Source organism: Oncorhynchus mykiss, chromosome 16, assembly GCF_057628025.1.
Source record: "Oncorhynchus mykiss isolate SJ-2025 chromosome 16, ASM5762802v1, whole genome shotgun sequence".
Taxonomy (NCBI): Eukaryota; Metazoa; Chordata; class Actinopteri; order Salmoniformes; family Salmonidae; genus Oncorhynchus; species Oncorhynchus mykiss.
The window spans coordinates 67,172,501-67,192,705 of NC_143037.1; the positions used below are offsets into that span (position 1 = coordinate 67,172,501).

The 20,205-nt window shown below is 43.3% G+C and overlaps 1 protein-coding gene across 3 annotated transcripts in view; it reads right to left on the bottom strand.

Moving 5' to 3' along the window:
* Positions 1–20,205, bottom strand: part of si:ch211-117c9.5 (sodium- and chloride-dependent creatine transporter 1) — a 43,464-nt gene that overhangs the window by 6,886 nt on the left and 16,373 nt on the right. For all 3 annotated transcript variants that reach the window (XM_090203780.1, XM_036947549.2, XM_090203781.1), the window contains exons 6-9: positions 8,004–8,138; positions 7,819–7,922; positions 1,595–1,719; positions 220–332 (exon numbers count right to left, since the gene is read on the bottom strand). In XM_090203780.1, coding sequence (XP_090059906.1) covers positions 220–332; positions 1,595–1,719; positions 7,819–7,922; positions 8,004–8,138 — 477 coding nt within the window. The remainder of the gene's footprint in view (positions 1–219; positions 333–1,594; positions 1,720–7,818; positions 7,923–8,003; positions 8,139–20,205) is intronic.

Consider the following 20,205-nt stretch of genomic DNA (forward strand, 5'->3'; position numbering starts at 1 on the left):
ACTGCCTCTGTGCTTGTGGAACAATGGCTGCAGGCCCTGGGACTAACAAAGATGGACTACTTTGATATACAACTCGACAAGTTCAAATGTCCCCACTGTGAGTGGTAAGTGGCTAAGTGTGTGAACGCACAGTATGTGTCATAGAACTACAGACATTAACTGTCAGAATCCCTCTGTGTGTGTGTGTGTGTGTGTGTGTGTGTGTGTGTTGTCCAATACCTGGCTATCCAGGCCCAGTACCAACAGCATGAAGAAGAAGAGCGCTGCCCAGACTGGAGCCATAGGCATCAGAGTAACAGCCTTGGGATAGGCTATGAAGGCCAGGCCTGGACCTGGAGAGAGACAGAAAGGCAGAGTTAGTCAGCACTTTCACAACACCAGATGGGGAACAGTGGATAGACGGGAGGGAAGATGTTTTATCAGGGCACAAGCTGAAAGGGATAAGGAAGGGGTCAGGGTGAGTGCGATGAGGTCAAAGTGAGGATGAAGATATAGGGATGACTCACGGTGGGGCATTAACACCAGTCAAATGCTGGTAGATTTAGCCATTGGCTGGTAGAGTGTCTATTCATTGAAGTCACATTGGTGGGTGGTCACAGAGTATTTGGGAACAGTTTTTTCTTTTCAATTCAAAGCCAACATGTACAATATATATACTACCATTCAAAAGTTTGGGGTCACTTAGAAATGTCCTTGTTTAAAAATAAAATAAAACGTCCATTAAAATGATCAGAAATACAGTGTAGACATTGTTCATTGTTTTTCAATATATTTTTTTATTTTACCTTTATTTAACCAGGCAAGTCAGTTAAGAACAAATTCTTATTTTCAATGACGGCCTAGGAACAGTTCAGGGGCAGAACGACAGATTTGTACCTTGTCAGCTCGGGGATTTGAACTTGCAACCTTCCGGTTACTAGCCCAACACTAACCACTAGGCTACCCTGCCGCCCCATGTTGTAAATGACTATTGTAGCTGGAAACAGCTACAGATTTTTAATGGAATATCTACATAGGCGTACAGAGGCCCATTATCAGCAACCATCACCCCTGTGTTCCAATGGCACGTTGTGTTAGCTAACCCAAGTCTATCATTTTAAAAGGCTAATTGATCATTAGAAAACCATTTTGCAATTATGTTAGTACAGCTGAAAACTGTTGTGCTAATTAAAGAAGCAATAAAACTGTCCTTCTTTAGACTAGTTGAGTATCTGGAGCATCAGCATTTGTGGGTTCGATTACAGGCTCAAAATGGCCAGAAACAAAGACCTTTCTTCTAAAACTAATCAGTCTATTGTTATTCTGAGAACTGAAGGCTATTCCATGCGAGAAATTGCCAAAAAACTGAAGATCTTGTAGAACGCTGTGTACTACTACTGTCACAGAACAGTGCATTTCTAAGTGACCCCAAACTTTTGAATGCTAGTGTATATTTGAGTGTGCATGTGTTTCCTGTGATTTATCTTCATAAATAAAAACACATCTGAAAAAAATGTGTCTGTTAAATGTTTTTGTGTCTGGAAAAATTTGGACATCCACCAGCCACCTGGATGAGGTACAGGGGTAGTAGTGTTTTAGGGATCTCTATCCTTACCACTCTCGGCCACCTTGCTGATGTCGACCCCCTGCTCTGCAGCCATGAAGCCCAGCACGGAGAACACCACAAACCCTGCAAAGAAACTGGTCCCACTGTTGATCATGGCTAGAACAAACGCATCTCTGCAGAGAGAGAGAGAGAGAGAGAGACTTTAAAGACATGGTATTGATATCAAGCAAACACACACAGACAGACAGACAGACAGACAGACAGACAGACAGACAGACAGGCAGGCAGGCAGGCAGGCAGGCAGGCAGGCAGGCAGGCAGGCAGACAGACAGACAGACAGACAGACAGACAGACAGACAGACAGACAGACAGACAGACAGACAGACTACAACATAAAGAGAAAGTGAAACATGTAATAGTAGTGAATGTGTAATAGTGAGAAGACGAGTGAGACTAGAAAAGAGAAGTCTGGAACGAAAGCTGGAGACTAAAATAGAATGAAGGACGAAGGAGAGAAAAAGAAAAAGAGAAATAGACATGAGGATCAGTAGGCTTTTCTCTGATAGCTGCTGTGTTGTCGGTGTAATTTGGATATCGACTCTAAAGCCACGAGAGCAAATGAGCTACTTTAAAAGACTAGGATGGCTGGAGGGCTGAAAGGGGAGTGATAGAAACAACATCCATCCAGGACAGTTAGAAGTGATACTGTACAGATCAATGCGTTGTTATCACTGTTCTTATTGATTCAAATGACGCAGATCTGACAGGATTGGACAGGCGTAGGCAATAACAGCTACACTTCCACCTACTTCTACTTCCATTTACTCCATATTGCTATCCTGTGAAACATTAGGCTAGATCGTGAATGAGGATAGAGGGGCAACTAAAAATACTGCTACTTATTTATACACTATAGTATTCATTGTTGTGTTTTTGCAGACTTTACTGTAGTATTTACTGTAGTATACTGAAGTGTTTACAGGTATCTATAGTATAAATACTGTAGTGAAAGAAAACTATGGTATATACTATAGTAATTAATGTAGTGTTTTTGCGGCTTGTAGTATACCGTAGTATTTACTATAGTGTTGTTGCGGACTGTAAAATACTGTAGCATTTACTGTAGTGTTCTTACAAAAATGACTGTAGTATTTTAGTTGAATTATCTTTGACATAGAAGTGGAGGCTTTCTCCTTGAGGAAACCTATTGGAGAAATACTAAAATGGCAGATTTTCCATAACCTGCAGGTAGGACTGGGGTCTGAACAGATAGTTCAGAGCTACTGCTCTTTTCTATAACCTGTACTGAACACACTATGGTCTATACTTGGCATGTAGGTTTCTCACTGATGTATAGCACAAATTGGGATATGGGGGAGGGGAATAAGCAGGGTATATGCAAATGAGGAACTGCAGTATTTACTATAGTTAAAAAAGTGTTGTTTTTGCAAACATTTTATTACATTACTATTTACTGTAGTATTCTACGACATTCTATAGTAAGTACTCCATAGTATTCCATAGTAAACTGTTGTATTTTTTAAGGTGGGTAGAAAAAGCCCTACCTTCCCTGTCCCATCCTCCCTGAGATGGATTAGCCTCCCTGTAGATAACGCTGAGTCATACTGCCAACTCTGTCCCACCAATAAGCCCCATTGTGCCCTTATTAAGAGCCAGCTATACGAGGAGTGTGTACACAACAACATGACCTGCATACTTGAGCTTTGTAGCATTGCTGTAGCTTCATGCAACAACAGTCCAAACAGTCAGCATCCGGATTAGGGCTGTGGCGGTAACAAACATTTGTCAGACGGTGATAACTGTCGGTCTCACGGTAATTGACCGTTAATTAACATAAACATATTTAGCATCTTGAGGCTTCCACACATTTAAAAAAAAAAAAGTAACCTTTATTTAACTAGGCAAGTCAGTTAAGAACAAATTCGTATTTTCAATGACGGCCTAGGAACAGTGGGTTAACTGCCTGTTCAGGGGCAGAACGACAGATTTGTACCTTGTCAGCTCGGGGATTCGAACTTGCAACCTTCCGGTTACTAGTCCAACGCTCTAACCACCAACGCTCTAACCACTAGGCTACCCTGCCACCCCTAGCCACTAGCTACTGTTGCAGACATTTGGAACATCTACATTTTAAAAAGTCTAATACATCCATGTAATATAGCCTACACCTTCACAATAAATGCATTATTTATTTTACACAGGTCTAAAGAAGCATGATATGAAGAAAATGTAGTCTATTTTCAGAAGAACAGAATAGCATACTCTAAGTTGTCCTTATGTCCGGTCCTGATCTGGCTATGCCAAATGGCTGTGGGCTACACTAGTTAATTTAGCAGACAAGATTTGCTTAGAATTCCGTGGCATTATTTTAAATGATGAAGAATACAATTGAACAAAGCTGAATAAAACATAAAGGATATGTTCTCCAAACGATTCGAGGGAGTGAGCACATGCGGCTATTCTGTGTTGAGCGGTTAACAAAGAAATAGGTATTTCTATATTCATTTAGAGTTATTAGTTTAGTTGTTCTACAAACGTTGGGCTATATGTTTTGATTTTTAATACATTGTAAGGCTGCATGATGAGACTCTAATTATGATTTGAAAAAAAGTCCCTTGAAAGACATGAGCTCTGCTTTGCTTTTTTTTGTGCAGGCTGTACACACTACATCAGTCACTCATTCACAATTTGACAAGCACTTCATAATGCCTAGAATTTCACAGCGGCATCCCCTTTGTGTGTCCGTAATGCACCCTAAAAAAATGGCCGTTGTGCCCTTCTCCCTGAGTGCTGCGTACTCCATCACGTGATCGGGTCTTTCTCACAGGCTACAAGTGAAGACAGACACATCGGTGACACAACTGCGCGTGTCCTTATCCAATTCAGAGGTGCTTATTGAAGATATTGGAAGAACTGTCCATATTTACTTTTCATCAGCCAACAAGATGAGTAGGCCTAACAAACAGCAAAAGCACTAGTCTATGTCAATCTACTATCTCCCATAGAACAAAAGTCGACCTATTCTTCTATTCTGAGTGAGAAATAAATATTCCAAACACAGTCTGGGACAGTTGTGGGATGTGATAGATCCCAAATTAATACAACCACTAGCATCCCCAAAAACATTTTTACGGAATGTGGTTGACGCAACAGATCAGAATGTTTAGCCTAAAATGTTGATAAACTATTAGGGTATTTCTTCACATTATAAGCGCAGCAATGCGCACATCGTAGTAGGCTATAAGCGTGAATGTTCCATTAGCAGAAAACACCATAAACAAAAGTGACCATAAATGCAATTATGCATGTAATGGTTTTATTATAAAAGGTGCATTTTTATGGTGAAAATTATTTTCCACAAAATTGAAACTCACATGCTGCTTATGTATGTCAGTTAGGCTCTACACCCCTTGTAAAGCGGATTATTGTTCTCAATATTAAGAAGTTATTAGGCCACTTTAGTTGTGATACAAACCTTATTAAAACATATAGGCCCATGGGCTAGGCTACATGCGGTGTGTGACTATGATTAGAAAAAGTCACAAAAAAGGGCATTGTTTCTTATTCTGGGCATTATTCACAAGTGATAGGCTAATATTGTCACCCATAAGACTATTCTTGATTTAATATTGTCTTTACATATACTAAATAATATATAGTACCAGTCAAAAGTTTGGACACACCTACTCATTCAATAGTTTTTCTTTATTTTTACTATTTTCTACATTGTAGAATAATAGTGAAGACATCAAAACTATGAAATAACTCATATGGAATCATGTAGTAACCAAAAAAAGTGTATTTATATTTTAGATTCTTCAAAGTAGCTACCCTTTGCCTTGATGACAGCTTTGGACACTCTTGGCATTCTCTCAACCAGCTTCACGTGGAATGCTTTTCCAACAGTCTTGAAGGAGGTCCCACATATGCTGAGCACTTGGCTGCTTTTCCTCCACTCTGCGGTACAACTCACTCCAAACCAACTCAATTGGGTTGCGGTCGGGTGATTGTGGAGGCCAGGTCATCTGATGCAGCACTCCATCACTCTCCTTCTTGGTCAAATAGCCCTTACACAGCCTGGAGGTGTGTTTGGGGTAATTGTCCTGTTGATAGTCCCCCTAAGCGCAAACCAGATGGGATGGCGTATCACTGCAGAATGCTGTGGTAGCCATACTGGTGTGCATTGAATTCTAAATAAATCACTGACAGTGTCACCAGCAAAGCACCCCCACACCATCACACCTCCTCCTCTATGCTTCACGGTGGGAATCACACATGCAAAGATCATCTGCTCACCTACTCTGCATCTCACAACTACACGGCGGTTGGAACCAAAAATCTCAAATTTGGACTCATCAGACCAAAGGACCAATTCCCATCGGTCTAATGTCCATTGCTCATGTTTCTTGGCCTAAGCAAGTCTCTTCTTCCTATTGGTGTCCTTTAGTAGTAGTTTCATTGCAGCAATTTACCATGAACAGTTGATGTTGAGATGTGTTACTTGAACTCTGTGAAGCATTTATTTGGGCTGCAATTTCTGAGACTGGTAACTCTAATGAACTTATCCTCTGCAGAAGCGGTAACTCTGGGTCTTTCTTTCCTGTGGTGAGGCTCATGAGATCCATGTTCTTCATAGCGCTTGATGGTTTTTGTGACTGCACTTGAAAAAAATTCTAATGATGGACTGTAATTTCTCTTTACTTATTTGAGCTGTTCTTGCCATAATATGGATTTAGTCTTTTACCACATAGGGCTATCTTCTGTATACCAACCCTATCTTGTCACCACAAAACTGATTGGCTCAAACACATTAAGAAGAAAAGAAAGGAGGAAGCTTTTCCCCCCGGTTTATTTTCATGCCAGCTAGGTAGGCTATACTCCTGTTGCAAATATAAGCAATGTGCTTAATATCAGACAAGTTGAGAAATAAATATAGTAGGACTAGCCTATTGAAAGCTGATGGGATCCTCCTCTTTTTAGTTGAGGCCATCACTCTGTTTTCTTGCGGACTTGCATAGCCTATTGAAATGTTGCGCAACATGAGCTCATGGGCTCTCATGAAGTGCTTGATTAGGTTTTCAAATACATTTACATTGATGTCAGAGTGATTAGAGGGACAATAGAGTGCTGAGTACCAGGCAGTTAGCAAGTTTGGTAGACTACTAACGACCTGCATCAGAGCTTGGAGAAGCCTAATTACAGTGACTTAACGGTCACATGGTTTTTGACTGCCTTCATGACCTTCGTGACCGCCGGTGTAGTGGTAATACGGTCACCGTAACATCCCTAATCAGGATGCATTTGGAATCATCATCCTCAGAGGTCCAGATAATAGTTCATGGCTACTGTATGTTGAGAGTGATTTGTGGACAGATAGCACAACAGTGATACATGGATGAAGTGTGAAGTGTTAATTCAAGACAACCATTGAGAAACAAGTTAATGAGATCCTATAAAACTGTGAGGACAGGAGGTGGTCGTGCTGATTGGTGGACAGGAGGTGAATGTGCTGATTGGTCCCTGACGATGAAGCATTGTTTTAACAGCTCCATTCATCAGCTCCGTCATCTACTAGACCTATAAACCAAATCAAAACTCAAACTCTCTCATACCCTGTTTACCCTCATTTACAGTTTATGGTTATCATATAGCCTACATCAGAGGACCATGACTAGCTAATATGAATACCGTCATAACTGAGACTGCATGTACATTTCTAACTAAGGTAAACAAAAAAAAAATAGAAAAAAGTAATTGAAAGGCTACACCTACATGGACATTCCATAAATTCCCGCTAAGCCCTAACATTAGTATCAAGACTTGGTATCTATTAAAAAATGTCCATATTATTGGCAACGTCCAGAAAACTGCCATTTTAGGAAGTTGGGTTTGTTTACATTTCTGAGTCAGTCTATGCTAAACACATGCTAGAAGCATCTCAGCCAGTCAACCCAGAGCTGCTGCAGCAGTGGGACTAGTGAGGGAGCTGACTCACTCGGATTATTAGATGTTATACTCAGACACTCTTGGGATTATTAGATGTTATACTCAGACACTCTTGTGAGAATAATGGACGTTCAAGACAATGCTTGTTTTCTCTCTTATATCTTATCCAACTAAGAATAAAGATCCATAACCAATAACTAATTATCCCTGCAGTTTTTTTGGGGGTGGGATCCAATTTGTGGTCATGTTTGGTAGCAGTGGTTGATGGGTTTTATGGTCTAACTGTGCTTTTTTGTCATACTTACTGGTAGCAGTTGTTGTGGAAGCGGTTGTAGCTGCCAAGGGCAGTTAAAGCACCCAGACCAATGGCATAGGAGAAGAAGATCTGAGTGCCAGCATCAATCCACACCTAGGAACATGAATATTTATGTTAAAACAATCCTTGCATATCCCTGTGCAACACATGCTGTCTGTATTGTACACACCATACCTGGGCTTCCCAGAGTTTGGACCAGTCTGGTTTCAGATAGTACACAATCCCATCCAGCGCTCCAGGTAAGGTTACACCATGGGCCAACAGAACCACCAGGACCAGGTAAGGAAACAGAGCTGTGAAGTACACTACCTACAGGGAAGGAAACAGAGATGTGAAGTACACTACCTACAAGGAAGGAAACAGAGATGTGAAGTACACTACCAACAGGGAAGGAAATAGAGCTGTGAAGTACACTACCTACAGGGAAGGAAACAGAGATGTGAAGTACACTACCTACAGAGAAGGGACTACCTACAGAGAAGGAAACAGTTATGTGAAGTACACTACCTACAGGGAAGGAAACAGAGATGTGAAGTACACTACCTACAGGGAAGGGAACAGAGATGTGAAGTACACTACCTACAGGGAAGGAAACAGAGCTGTGAAGTACACTACCTACAGGGAAGGAAACAGAGCTGTGAAGTACACTACCTACAGGGAAGGAAACAGACATGTGAAGTACACTACCTACAGGGAAGGAAACAGATATGTGAAGTACACTACCTACAGGGAAGGAAACAGAGATGTGAAGTACACTACCTACAGGGAAGGAAACAGAGATGTGAAGTACACTACCTACAGAGAAGGGACTACCTACAGAGAAGGAAACAGATATGCGAAGTACACTACCTACAGGGCAGGAAACAGAGCTGTGAAGTACACTACCTACAGGGAAGGAAACAGAGCTGTGAAGTACACTACCTACAGGGAAGGAAACAGAGCTGTGAAGTACACTACCTACAGGGAAGGAAACAGAGCTGTGAAGTACACTACCTACAGGGAAGGAAACAAACATGTGAAGTACACTACCTACAGGGAAGGAAACAGAGCTGTGAAGTACACTACCTACAGGGAAGGAAACAGAGCTGTGAAGTACACTACCTACAGGGAAGGAAACAGAGATGTGAAGTACACTACCTACAGAGAAGGGACTACCTACAGAGAAGGAAACAGAGCTGTGAACTACACTACCTACAGGTAAGGAAACAGAGCTGTGAAGTACACTACCTACAGGGAAGGAAACAGAGCTGTAAAGTATACTACCTACAGGTAAGGAAACAGAGCTGTGAAGTACACTACCTACAGGGAAGGAAACAGAGCTGTAAAGTATACTACCTACAGGGAAGGAAACAGAGCTGTGAACTGACAGCTAGTGTTTCCTCCCACACTAGTTTATTACTTGACTTACAGACCTTATAGTATATCAATTGGTTGTTTCAAACCACCTAAAACCAACTTAGGCATAAAAGATGGTAAGAAGAGCTAGAGTAGGGTCTCCACACTGGTGGGTGTGATGACATGATGTAACGTCCTCAAACAAGTGTGTGAACGTCTACAGTGCATTCGGAAAGAATTCAGACCCCTTGACTTTTTCCACATTTTGTTATGTTACAGCCTTATTCAAAAATGGATATAATTATACTTTTTTTTCTCATCAATCAACACACAATACCCCATTTACATAAGTATTCAGACCCTTTACGCAGTACTTTGTTGAAGCACCTTTGGCAGCGATTACAGCCTCAAGTCTTCTTGGGTAAGAAACTACAAGCTTGGCACACCTGTATTTGGTGAGTTTCTCCCATTCTTCTCTGCAGATCCTCTCAAGCTCTGTCAGGTTGGATGGGGAGCGTCACTGCACAGTTATTTTCCGGTCTCTCCAGAGATGTTTGATCGAGTTCAAGTCCGGGCTCTGGCTGGGCCACTCAATGAGATTCAAAAACTTGTCCCAAAGCCACTCTTGTGTTTTCTTGGCTGTGTGCTTAGGGTCTTTGTCCTGTTGGAAGGTGAACCTTCACCCCAGTCTTCACCCCACCCCAGTCTTCACCCCACCCCAGTCCTTCACCCCAGTCTACTCTCTTCATAGAGCTGGGCGGCCAGCTCTAAGCAGACTCTTGGTGGTTCCAAACTTCTTCCATATAAGAATGATGGAGGCCACTGTGTTCTTGGGGATATTCAATGCTGCAGAAATGTTTTGGTACCCTTCCCCAGGCCTGTGCCTTGACACAATCTTGTTTCGGAGCTCTACGAACAATTCCTTTGACATCATGGTTTTGCTATGACATGCACTGTCAACTGTGGGACCATATAGACAGATGTCTGCCTTTCCAAATCATGTGCAATCAATTGAATTTACTACAGGTGAACTCCAATCAAGTTGAAGAACAATCTCAAGGATGATCAATGGAAACAAGATGCACCCGAGCTCAATTTTGAGTTCCATAGCAAAGGGTCTGAATACTTATGTAAGTAAGATATCTGTTTTCTTTTCATATATTTGAAAGAATAAAAAAAAACTTTGTCACTATGGGGTATTGTGCATAGATTGATGAGGATTTTTTTGTATTTAATCCATTTTAGAATAAGGCTGTAACGTAACGAACTGTGTAAAAAGGAATCTGAATACTTTCAGAAAGCACTGTTAAAGAATTCACAACAGCCATTTATTGTTTCATCATTTCATTTAAATCAAATCAAATCAAGTTTTATTGGTCACATACACATGGTTAGCAGATGTTAATGCGAATGTAGCGAAATGCTTGTGCTTCTAGCCACTCAATGTTAGTGATGGCTGTTTAACAGTCTGATGGCCTTGAGATAGAAGCTGTTTTTCAGTCTCTCGGTCCCTGCTTTGGTGCACCTGTATTGACCTCGCCTTCTGGATGATAGCGTGGGTGAACAGGCAGTGGCTTGGGTGGTTGTTGTCCTTGATGATCTTTATGGACTCACTGTGACATCGGGTGGTGTAGGTGTCCTGGAGGGCAGGTAGTTTGCCTCCGGTGATGCGCTGTGCAGACCTCACTACCCTCTGGGGAGCCTTACGGTTGTGGGCGGAGCAGTTGCCGTACCAGGTGGTGATACAGCCTGACAGGAAGCTCTCGAATGTGCATCTGTAAAAGTGAGTGTTTTTGGTGACAAGCCAAATTTCTTCAGCCTCCTGAGGTTGAAGAGGCGCTGTTGCGCCTTCTTCACCACGCTGTCTGTGTGGGTGGAGCATTGGACTAGTAACCGAAAGGTTGCAAGTTCGAATTCCTGAGCTGACAAGGTACAAATCTGTCGTTCTGCCCCTGAACAGGCAGTTAACCCACTGTTCCTAGGCCGTAATTGAAAATAAGAATTTGTTCTTAACTGACTTGCCTAGTTAAAAAATGTATATATTTTTTAGTTTGTCCATGATTTGTACGCCGAGGAACTTAAAACTTTCCACCTTCTCCACTACTGTCCCGTCGATGTGTATAGGGGGGTGCTCCCTCTGCTGTTTCCTGAAGTTCACGATCATCTCCTTTGTTTTGTTGACGTTGAATGTGAGGTTATTTTCCTGACACCACACTCTGAGGGGCCTCACCTCCTCCATGTAGGTCGTCTTGTCGTTGTTGGTAACCAAGCCTACCACTGTAGTGTCGTCTGCAAACTTGATGTTTGAGTTGTAGGCGTGCATGGCCACAAAGTCATGGGTGAACAGGGAGTACAGGAGAGGGCTGAGAACACACCCTTGTGGGGCCCCAGTGTTGAGGATCAGTGGGGTGGAGATGTTGTTTCCTACCCTCACCACCTGGGGGCGGCCCATCAGGAAGTCGAGGACCCAGTTGCACAGGGCCAGGGTCTTGAGCTTAATGATGGGTTTAGAGGGTACTATGGTGTTAAATGCTGAGCTGTAATGACTAGTCTCTCGAAGCACTTCATGATGCCGGAAGTGTGTGGTACGGGGCGATAGTCGTTTAGCTCAGTTACCTTAGCTATCTTGGGAATAGGAACAATGGTGGCCCTCTTGAAACATGTGGGAACAGCAGACTGGGATAGGGATCGATTGAATATGCCCGTAAACATAAAAGCCAGCTGGTCTGCGCATGCTCTGAAGACGAGGCTAGGGATGCTGTTTGGGCCAGCAGCCTTGCGAGGGTTAACACGTTTAAATGTTTTACTCATGTTGGCTGCGGTGAAGGAGAGCCCGCAGGTTTTGTTAGCGGGCCATGTCAATGGCACTGTATTGTCCTCAAAGCGAGCAAAAAAGTTTTTTGTTTGTCTGGGAGCAAGACATTGGTGTCCGCGACGGGCTGGTTTTCTTTTGTAGTCCGTGATTGACTGTAGACCCTGCCACATACGTCTCGTGTCTGAGCCGTTGAATTGCGACTCTACTTTGTCTTTATACTGACGCTTAGCTTGTTTGATTGCCTTGCGGAGGGATTAGCTATATTGCTTGTATTTGGTCATGTTTCCTGTCGCCTTGCCATGATTAAAAGCAGTGGTTTGCGCTTTCAGTTTTGCACAAATGCTGCCATCAATCCACGGTTTCTGGTTGGGGAAGGATTTAATAAGTCACCGTGGGTACCACATCCCCGATGCACTTGTTAATAAACTCGGTCACCGAATCAGTGTATTCATCAATGTTATTGTCCGATGCTATCCGGAACATATCCCAGTCCGCGTGATCGAAGCAATCTTGAAGCATGGAATCAGATTGGTCGGACCAGCGTTGAACAGACCTGAGCACGGGTGTTTCCTGTTTAAGTTTCTGTCTATTGGCTGGGAGCAACAAAATTTAGTTTTGGTCAGATTTGCCAAAAGGAGGGCGGGGGGGGGCTTTGTATGCGTCGCGGAAATTAGAGTAGCAATGATCCAGAGTGTTGCCAGCCAGGGTCACGCATTCGATATGCTGATAAAATTTAGGGAGTCTTGTTTTCAGATTAGCCTTGTTAAAATCCCCAGCTACAATACATGCAGTTAAGAATATATGTGGTTTCCAGTTTACATAGAGTCCAATGAAGTTCTTTCAGGGCCGTCGAGGTGTCTGCTTGGGGGGGGGGGGGGGGGGGGGGATATACACGGTTGTGATTATAATCGAAGAGAATTCTCTTGGTAGGTAATGCGGTCGGCATTTGATCGTAAGGAATTCTAGGTCAGGTGAACAAAAGGACTTGAGTTCCTGTGTGTTATAATCACACCATGACTCGTTAATCATAAGGCATACACCCCCGCCTTTCTTCTTACCAGAGAGATGTTTGTTTCTGTCGGAGCGATGTGTGAAGAAACCAGGTGGCTGTACCGATTCTGATAACATATCCCGAGTGAGCCATGTTTCCGTGAAACAGAGAATGTTACAATCTCTGATGTCTCTCTGGAAGGCAACCCTTGCTCGAATTTCATCTACCTTGTTGTCAAGAGACTGGACATTGGCGAGTAGTATACTTGGGAGCGGTGGGCGGTGTGCCCGTCTATGGAGCCTGACCAGAAGACCGCTCCGTCATTTTGGGTCGCCTACTGGGAACAGATCCATTGTCCTGGGTGGTGGTGCAAACAGAGGATCCGCTTCGGGAAAGTCGTATTCCTGGTCATAATGTTGGTAAGTTGACGTTGCTCTTATATCCAAGAGTTCCTCCCAGCTGTATGTAATAAAACTTAAGATTTCCTGGGGTAACAGAAATAGTACGTTAAAAAAATAATCTACTGCATAATTTCCTAAGAACGCGAAGCGAGGCGTCCATCTCTGTCGGCGCCAAACACTCCAACAAAACAGAGAACACAGTTTTTCCAGAGGCGGCGACATAGGTAACAATAGCATATGAGAAGAAGATCTGAGGGCCAGAGTCAATCCATAGCAACACAACATGAACACACACACACACACACATGCATCCAAACCCACACACAGATTCATCTGACACAACGTTAGGAACACAACATGAACACCAACATGTACGCACAGTCAAATAATACCTCCCAGGATATATGGCGAAAAACCCATGGCTCTGTTCTACTTCACAGCTCTGTTCTCTTCCCTGAAGCACATACGCAGATTTGGGATTTTGCTGAGAAAGCAACTTCCCGGTATCCTTTGCTAATCTTGTGTTAGAGCCTCCTAACCATATTTAATAAAGTTGGGGGAAAAAAGGAACATATTTGCCTTGATCTGCAGGGACCCCCCTACCCACCCCTCAAATGCACACAGAGGGGAAAGTTACTAATCGGCTTAAGTGGCCGGCTCAATTACCCTCCTTTTTTTCACCCTGCTCTGTGAGCTTTGGCTATTTCTGTGGAACACATAAGCACGTTTGCATACCTACATAGACACACAATTATATGTACAGATACATAAAACAACAGAAACAAACCCGCCTACACACATGCACATTATTCCCAAACACAGCCTCTCCTACTAGATATTTGTTTCAAAGCAGCTTCAAGTTGAGACTGTTGGTGTTTTTCAAAATACATACTACCGTGCTCCGAGCATGCAAATCGGAGTCCAAATCAAAATACGCGAAACACGAAGCACAAAGGGGGTACTTCTCGAATGCGTAATCAGTTTGTACATATTTTGAAGCATGCATTGATGCAAGCTTCAATGGAAAGTATTTATAGAAAGTACTTGCACATTTATTGAAATCAATGGCGGCTATTACTATTTGAGCTGAATCGGGAGAAAATATACTCCAATGTCGGAATGAAATGTTGCCCATTTACATCTGATACGTTGCCTGTGGTAATTTTGGCATATTTACCTGCCTACAATACCCACTGTAGTGTGCGTAGATCGCAAGCCCATAGTAAGTCAATAGGGCTAACTGGCTAGCTACTACTGTTAGCTAGATAGATAGCCATAAAGAATTGTTAGCTAGCTAGCTATCCACGAAGAACTTGTCCTGGCTGGAAGAGGGTTCAGTGAATGGGTAAGTTAATAGTAAGTCAATAGGGCTAACTCGCCAGCTAGCTAGCTAGCCACAAACAATTGGTAGCTAGCGACCCACCAAAAATTGATATCTACCTTGCATAACATTAGTTTTAGGTAATTTTTGCCTATTTAACTAGCTGGATAGCTAGACTATTACGATTCACATATAGTTGCTAATTAGGAATTAAAATGTTTGCTTTGTGTATACAGTGCATTCAGACCCATTGACTTTTTCCACATTTTGCATATTTTTTATTTTGTTATGGATTAAATAAAACATTGTCCTCAATCTACACTTATCAATACCCCATAATGACAAAGTGAAAACAGATTTTTTGATATTCTTGCAAATGTATTAAAAGTAAAAAACAGAAATACCTTATTTACAAAAGTATTCAGACCCTTTGCTATGAGACTCGAAATTGAGCTCAGCTGCATCCTGTTTCCATTGATCATCCTTGAGATGTTTCTACAACATGATTGGAGTCCACCTGTGGTATATTCAATTGACTGAACATGATTTAGAAAGGCAAACACCTGTCTACATAAGGTGTTTGCAGTTGACAGTGCATGTCAGAGGCAAAAACCAAGCCATGAGGTCGAAGGAATTGTCCGTAGAGCTCCGAGACAGGATTGTGTTGAGGCACCGATCTAGGGAAGTGTACAAAAGATTGAAGGTCCCCAAGAACACAGTGGCCTCCATCATTTTTTAATGGAAGAAGTTTCTAATCACCAAGACTCTTCCTAAAGCTGGCTGCCCGTCCAAACTGAGAAATTGGGGGGAGAAGGGCCTTGGTCAGGGAGGTGACCCAGAAGCCGATGGTCACTCTGACAGAGCTCCAGAGTTCCTCTGTGGAGATGGGAGAACCTTTCAGAAGGACAACCATCTCTTCAGCACTCCACCAATCAGGCCTTTATGGTAGAGTGGCCAGACGGAAGCCACTCTTCAGTAAAAGGCACATGACAGCCTGCTTGGAGTTTGCGAAAAGGCACCTAAAGGACTCTCAGACCATGAGAAACAAGATTCTCTGGTCTGATGAAACCAAGATTGAACTCTTTAGCCTGAATGCCAAGCGTCATGTCTCGAGGAAACCTGGCACCATCCTTAAGGTGAAGCCTGGTGGTGGCAGCATCATGCTTCAGAGCGCTCAGGACCTCAAACTGGGGAAGAAGGTTCATCGTCCAACAGGACAAAGACCCTAAGCACACAGCCAAGACAACGCAGGGGTGGCTTCGGGACAAGTCTATGAATTTCCTTGAGTGGCTCAGCCAAAGCCCGGACTTGAACCCGATTGAACATCTCTGGAGAGACCTGAAAATAGCTGTGCAGCGACGCTCCCCATGCAACCTGACAGAGCTTGAGAGGATAGGCAGAGAAGAATGGGAGAAACTCCCCAAATACACGTGTGCCAAGCTTGTAGTGTCATATCCAAGACTTGAGGCTGTAATCACTGCCAAAAGTGCTTCAACAGTGTACTGAGTAAAGCATCTGAATACTTATGTAAATGTGATATTTCAGTTTTACATTTTTAATACGTTTGCTTTGTCATTATGGGGTATTGTGTGTAGTTTGTAATCCATTCTGGAAAAAGTCTGTAACATAACAAAATGGGGAAAAAGTCAATGGCTATGAATACTTTCCAAATGCATTGTATCTTGTTTTGCTGCTATTGTTGCCATTTTCCTGGCTGGAAGACAGTTCAGTGAATGGGGAGGTGCAGCGTAAGGTAATACAGTAGGGGGAGTGTGAGGTAATTCAGTAGGGGGAGTGTGAGGTCATACAGTAGGGGGAGTGTAAGGTAATACAGTAGGGGGAGTGTGAGGTAATACAGTAGGGGGAGTGTGAGGTAATACAGTAGGGGGAGTGTAAGGTAATACAGTAGGGGGAGTGTTAGGTAATACAGTAGTGGGAGTGTGAGGTAATTCAGTAGGGGGAGTGTGAGGTAATAAAGTAGGGGGAGTGTAAGGTAATACAGTAGGGGGAGTGTTAGGTAATACAGTAGTGGGAGTGTGAGGTAATTCAGTAGGGGGAGTGTGAGGTAATAAAGTAGGGGGAGTGTGAGGTAATACAGTAGGGGGAGTGTGAGGTAATACAGTAGTGGGAGTGTGAGGTAATACAGTAGGGGGAGTGTGAGGTAATACAGTAGTGGGAGTGTGAGGTAATACAGTAGGGGGAGTGTGAGGTAATACAGTAGGGGGAGTGTGAGGTAATACAGTAGGGGGAGTGTGAGGTAATACAGTAGGGGGAGTGTGAGGTAATACAGTAGTGGGAGTGTGAGGTAATACAGTAGGGGGAGTGTGAGGTAATACAGTAGGGGGAGTGTGAGGTAATACAGTAGTGGGAGTGTGAGGTAATTCAGTAGGGGGAGTGTGAGGTAATACAGTAGGGGGAGTGTGAGGTAATACAGTAGTGGGAGTGTGAGGTAATACAGTAGGGGGAGTGTGAGGTAATACAGTAGTGGGAGTGTGAGGTAATACAGTAGGGGGAGTGTGAGGTAATACAGTAGGGGGAGTGTGAGGTAATACAGTAGTGGGAGTGTGAGGTAATTCAGTAGGGGGAGTGTGAGGTAATACAGTAGGGGGAGTGTAAGGTAATACAGTAGGGGGAGTGTTAGGTAATACAGTAGTGGGAGTGTGAGGTAATTCAGTAGGGGGAGTGTGAGGTAATAAAGTAGGGGGAGTGTGAGGTAATACAGTAGGGGGAGTGTGAGGTAATACAGTAGGGGGAGTGTGAGGTAATACAGTAGGGGGAGTGTAAGGTAATACAGTAGGGGGAGTGTGGGGGGGAGTGTGAGGTAATACAGTAGGGGGAGTGTAAGGTAATACAGTAGGGGGAGTGTGAGGTAATACAGTAGGGGGAGTGTGAGGTAATACAGTAGGGGGAGTGTGAGGTAATACAGTAGGGGGAGTGTGAGGTAATACAGTAGGGGGAGTGTAAGGTAATACAGTAGGGGGAGTGTGGGGGGGAGTGTGAGGTAATACAGTAGGGGGAGTGTAAGGTAATACAGTAGGGGGAGTGTGAGGTAATACAGTAGGGGGAGTGTGAGGTAATACAGTAGGGGGAGTGTGAGGTAATACAGTAGGGGGAGTGTGGGGGGGAGTGTGAGGTAATACAGTAGGGGGAGTGTAAGGTAATACAGTAGGGGGAGTGTGAGGTAATACAGTAGGGGGAGTGTGAGGTAATACAGTAGGGGGAGTGTGAGGTAATACAGTAGGGGGAGTGTGAGGTAATACAGTAGGGGGAGTGTAAGGTAATACAGTAGGGGGAGTGTAAGGTAATACAGTAGGGGGAGTGTAAGGTAATACAGTAGGGGGAGTGTGAGGTAATACAGTAGGGGGAGTGTGAGGTAATTCAGTAAGGGGAGTGTGAGGTAATACAGTAGGGGGAGTGTAAGGTAATACAGTAGGGGGAGTGTGAGGTAATACAGTAGGGGGAGTGTGAGGTAATTCAGTAGGGAAAATGCGAATGCTTCTCAAATATAATGTTTTATGCATTCTTCACACTCTAGTCCTCACAAGAAAGTCCTCGGAGAATGCACTCAGAGCATGAGAATGTGGAGCACGGTAGTATGCATATTGAGAAACACCCTGTGTGTATGTTGCTGTGGGGACCACTAGGTAGAAGTTCATTAAAGTTGCAGTGAGAATTGAGTGTGAACTATACAAGCCAGGCATTTACGGTTCTCAACCCACACATGACAAACATAAGAGTACTCCCACACAAAGGCATCTACTAAGGCTGTGGTTCCCAAACTTTTTATAGTCCCGTACCCCTTCAAACATTCAACCTCCAGCTGCGTACCCCCTCTAGCACCAGGGTCAGCGCACTCTCAAATGTTGTTTTTTGCCATCATTGTAAGCCTGCCACACACACGTTACACGATACATTTATACGGCTCGTGGGAAGTGTCAAAGAGCTCTTATAGGACCAGGGCACAATAATAATATAACAATAATCAATCATTTTGCTCTTTATTTAACCATCTTACATATAAAACCTTATTTGTCAATTGACAATTGTGAATAACTCAGGTTAATGAGTTAATGAGAAGGGTGTGCTTGAAAGAATGAACATAACTCTGCAATGTTGGGTTGTATTGGAGAGAGTCTCAAGTCTTAAATAATTTCCCACACACAGTCTGTGCCTGTATTTAATTTTCATGCTAGTGAGGGCCGAGAATCCACTCTCACATAGGTACGTGGTTGCAAAGGGCATCAGTGTTTTAACAGTGTGATTTGCTAAGGCAGGATACTCTGAGCGCAGCCCAATCTAGAAATCTGGCAGTGGCTTCTGATTAAATTAAATTTTCACAGAACCGCTTGTTGCAATTTCAATGAGACTCTCTTGTTCAGATATCGGTAAGTGGACTGGAGGCAGGGCATGAAAGGGATAATGAATCCAGTTGTTTGTGTCATCCGTTTTGGGAAAGTACCTGTGTATTTGCGCACCCATCTCACTCAGGTGCTTCGCTATATCACATTTGACATTGTCCGTAAACTTGAGTTCATTTGCACACAAAAAATCATACAATGATGGAAAGACTTGTGTGTTGTCCTTGTTAATGCAAAGACTTGTGTGTTGTCCTTGTTAATGCAAAGACTTGTGTGTTGTCCTTGTTAATGCAAAGACTTGTGTGTTGTCCTTGTTAATGCAGACAGAGAAGAGCTCCAACTTCTTAATCATAGCCTCAATTTTGTCCCACACATCCTAGATTCAGAACATTCCAGCGAGAAAAAACATCACCCAGATAGGCCAGTCGTGTGAGAAACTCGTCATCATGCAAGCAGTCAGACAAGTGAAAATGATGGTCAAAAAATAAAACTTTAAGCTCGTCTCTCAATTCCAAAACGTGTCAATACTTTTCCCCTTGATAACCAGCGCACTTCTGTATGTTGTAAAAGCGTTACATGGTCGCTGCCCATACCATTGCATAGTGTAGTAAATACAGGAGAGTTCAGGGGCCTTGCTTTAACAAAGTTAACCATTTTCACTGTAGTGTCCAAAATGTCTTTCAAGCTGTCAGGCATTCCTTTGGCAGCAAGAGCCTCTCGGTGGATGCTGCAGTGTACCCAAGTGGCGTCGGGTGCAACTGCTGGCACGCGCGTTACCACTCCACTATGTCTCCCTGTCATGGCTTAGCGCCATCAGTACAGATACAAACACATCTTGACCACCAAAGTCCATTTGATGTCACAAAGCTGTCCAGTACTTTAAAATATCCTCTCATGTTGTCCTGGTTTTCAGTGGTTTGCAGAAGAGGATGTCTTCCTTAATTGACCAGGAGCTGTGCCAGGCCTGTTGACTCATCCAGCTGTAATGCATAGAATTCACTGGCTTGTATGCGAAGCAGTAATTGATTTAAAACACCTCCTGCCATGTCACTGCTGCGTCGTGAAACAGTGTTGTTTGATGAAGGCATTGTCTGTATAGTTTTTTGGGCCTTTTCCCCCAGCATTGTCCCAGCCATATCCGCAGCAGCAGGAAGA